Source organism: Halictus rubicundus, unplaced genomic scaffold (assembly GCF_050948215.1).
Source record: "Halictus rubicundus isolate RS-2024b unplaced genomic scaffold, iyHalRubi1_principal scaffold0208, whole genome shotgun sequence".
Lineage (NCBI taxonomy): Eukaryota > Metazoa > Arthropoda > Insecta > Hymenoptera > Halictidae > Halictus > Halictus rubicundus.
Window position 1 is genome coordinate 430,430 of NW_027488749.1, and position 3,534 is coordinate 433,963.

The 3,534-nt window shown below is 47.7% G+C and overlaps 1 protein-coding gene across 1 annotated transcript; it reads right to left on the reverse strand.

Annotated features, from left to right (window-relative positions):
• Window positions 1-355: 355 nt before the first annotated feature.
• LOC143364009 (uncharacterized) lies at window positions 356-2,919 on the reverse strand. Its single transcript, XM_076804533.1, has 3 exons — window positions 2,808-2,919; window positions 2,123-2,626; window positions 356-705 (listed from the first exon to the last, which is right to left on the reverse strand). The coding sequence occupies exons 1-3, from the start codon at window positions 2,917-2,919 to the stop codon at window positions 356-358; spliced, it is 966 nt and encodes a 321-aa protein (XP_076660648.1).
• Window positions 2,920-3,534: the final 615 nt, after the last annotated feature.

Below are 3,534 nucleotides of genomic sequence, written 5' to 3' on the forward strand. Positions count from 1 at the left end.
TAGAAAGAGGAGAGGTGAGCAAAACTAAATCTCCCCGGTAGTAGCAAACTTAACAGCTTATAACTACGCAACAACAAAAATACTATAACGACGTAAGTAAACTAGGTAAATATCCCGATAAAATTGACGCGTGACAGCGATAGGATCACTTGAGTCCAGTAGATAGAAGAAGCCATGCGGCTACAAAGTCCTATAAATACAATTTCATTTAGATAAAATGTAATTCCAAGACGTTAAGTAAATAAATAATTTAAGTAAGTCAAATTATCCTATCGCGCCATAGTCCACGAAGTTCGATTAACGCATAAAATAAAGTAGGGCGGGGGGTGGTGAGGGAGGCTAGCTGGAACTATACTCAGATTCCGATGTCCCTACCGTAGTCAATAAATTCGTTTGCAATCTCGATGGAACTACGCAAGGCAATCATTGACATCGTAATTCTCTCATTTCTATTTATGTCCAGCTTCTTTAGCTCCATTAACGTAACCGTCGGAATGGCTCCCCTGGACCCGACCGCAATAGACAATACACTTGCTCTCATTACCCCTAGTTGCCGTACTACTTGGGGTAGTAACGTTAAGTATTTCACCTTCTTTTCTTCGGCAGCTCTATTCAGGTAGCCCCCTCTCTCGAAGCGGTCCGTTATGTCGATGACATACGCCACATCCTCATTCATTTTAATGACGAGGTCCGGCTTTAGGGTTCCTACTTCCGTTTAGCAGACGGTATGGTTAGCTGCTAATTTGTTCGCAATTAGGTCCCGAATTTCATTGTGCCTGTGAATTATTTTGGCCTTTGTGGTACAACATTAACCAGAATGTGCCCTAAGGTCTCATGTGGCCCTCTACATCTTCTGCACGTGGTATCAAAATGCAGTTGTTCATCTGCCACAAACTGTTTCATACATACCCTAGTTGGATATGTGTTTGTTCTAAGTGATGCCCAGTTGGACTCCGACCGATTGGACGGGTTCGTTTTGGACTCCGTGCCGATTCGACTCGTGCGTTTGGACGCCGTGCCGATTGAACTCGTACCGTTTGGACGCCTGGCGGTTGGATTCGTGACGTTCCCTAACCCTAACCCTAACCACAAAAATAAAAATTCAGATCCAAATTTAACAGATTCCAAATCTGCGCCAGGCCTGTTGCTAGCCGAACACGACCGACGGATACCGAGATCCGCCGGCACCCGCGAGCGCCCCCGCGATCCCCGCGCCACCGAGTCGATCTTGGCGGGAACCGGAACCCGCCATGATGGAATACCGTCGCGCCGGATACGTGACGACGCCGGAAAAGCCGGCCGCGAACCGTACCGCACCGCACCCCCTCGCCTAGGAGACGAGAGAGACGAGCCGGAAAACGCCCTCTTTGGCTTTCCGCCACGCTCGCGAAAAGACGTACGTTCCGATCCGATTTCTAGCCGCCGATACCGACCGCCCGATCACGACCGGAATCGTCCTTTTGCGACGCCGAGAAGCCGCCCGCTGAATACGACTCGCGAGAGTGTATTTATACCCGCGAAATTGTAATCGCGAGTGTGCCGAATTTTTCCGCGACCCGCGAACCCCGAATACGCCGCTGCGTACTGGACCACCTGGAGGGCCGACCCGAACGCCGAGCGATCGAGACCCGAATCGCGACCGCCGACCACCGAAACGCGAAGCCGGGACAGTGACGAACATTTTGAATACTCGTGTCGTTAATCACCCGTGCTCGACCGTCCGCGTCCCGCCGTAACCCTCGCGTTATCCCGCGCGAACCCTGGCACGGCGAGCCAAATCCGGCCGCGAGGAACCCGTTGTATCGAGATCCGCCGGGAAACGGACTCGTTACATCACAATATAGTATCACCATATGTAGACTTCGAAAAGCAATGATTATAAAATTTACGGCGTCCAAACGCCATGAATCCAACCGCTACGGCGTCCAAACGCCATGAATCCAACCGCTACGGCGTCCAAACGGCACGAGTCGAATCGGCACGGCGTCCAAAAGGAACGCGTCCAATCGGGACGTGTCCAATCGGTCGGAGTCCAAGTGGGACACCCCCTTTGTTCTTAGTTTGATGGCGTCAGCTATTCTAGAATGCTTGAGTAAGTAATTCTGTAACAGCTATGCATTACTCTCCTTGTGCAGGTATTCACTGGCACCTTGACTCTGTACTTTCAATTGCGCCCATTGTTTTCTAAATTCGTTTTTAACTCTGTCTTTGCAGAGATCTAGCTCCTCAATTGTGGTTGGCCAGCTTACTTCCAGTGTTTTTGCATAGTTTCTGAGCCTTGGCTCCATTTTCTCATATTGGATGGCAAGTCCTCGGATAGGGTCGCTAGAGCTTCGTGCTTTCTCCGCATTCTTTAAGACCGCTATTTTAACCATATTTTCGATGTTTACTAAACCTAATCCACCCAATCTTTTTGGCTCGTACATAAATGGAGTATTCGTTTTTTCGCTAATGTTGAGCATCTTCTTAACCTCTCCTCTCACCAGCCTATTGATTTTTTCTAGAATACTTTGGGCGGAGGATTCATTATCATACCATAGGTGTATCGGGGTAGTAGGTATGTCGTGAGTAATTCCAATTTCTGCATAGGCTTCAACGGAACTCTTGTTAACCTCACCATCAGTTCCTGGAAAGCATCACATTCAAAGTTTTCGATCAGACCTTTCCATGGAGTGATTTTTGTACCCAGATATTTGATGGCTTCATCAGCCTGTCCTGATGGTACGTTGACTCCGTTTATATTTATTCCTGATCTCTTATGAACCAGCTTTTATTCGTATGTACAAACTCCATGGCTGTGCACTTGCCCACAGAGAGTTCCATGCCCATCGCACCCAAGTATTTGACTAGCATCTGCATTTGTTTCTCGGCCATTTCTCTATTTTCACCTATTAACACTAGGTCGTCCGCAAATGCCATTGCTGTTAGATTTAGACCTCCAATTTTAATGCCGTCTTAGTGGCTTGCAAGCGCTCGATTATCGGTTCAATGCATAAATTAAATATTAAGGGGGATAAGGGGTCCCCTTGTTTTACACACCTTGTGAGGGTTATAGGTACATTGCCCTCTTTTGTCTTTATGGATGTTTCGCAGTTGTCGTACATATTGGCCACATAGGTCGCAACTTCTGGATGTACACCTTTTCTTCTCAAGGCTGGCACTATTGCTGCGTGCGGCACAGTGTCGAACGCCTTGGTTACATCCTCAATGCCTATAACTCCACCATCCTCTTTTAGTATTCTAAGCGCAGCGCTCAGAATGCGCACATTAGCGAAATATCCATTTTCGTGTTTAAAACCTTTCTGCCTATCAGAATGCTCTATTGTTCGCCTTAGGCGTTTGTGCACGAGTGCGGAAAATATTCTGCTCAGCATGGAACTTATCGTTATAGGACGCCAGTTCCTGACGTCACTAGGATATTTGCCGACTTTGGGTATCAGCGTTGTCCGATTTTTCCGCCATTGATTGGGGTAGTATTTACACAACAAGAGGATGTTAAAGAATTTTGCCAGGACTACACTTACTCCTTCGCAC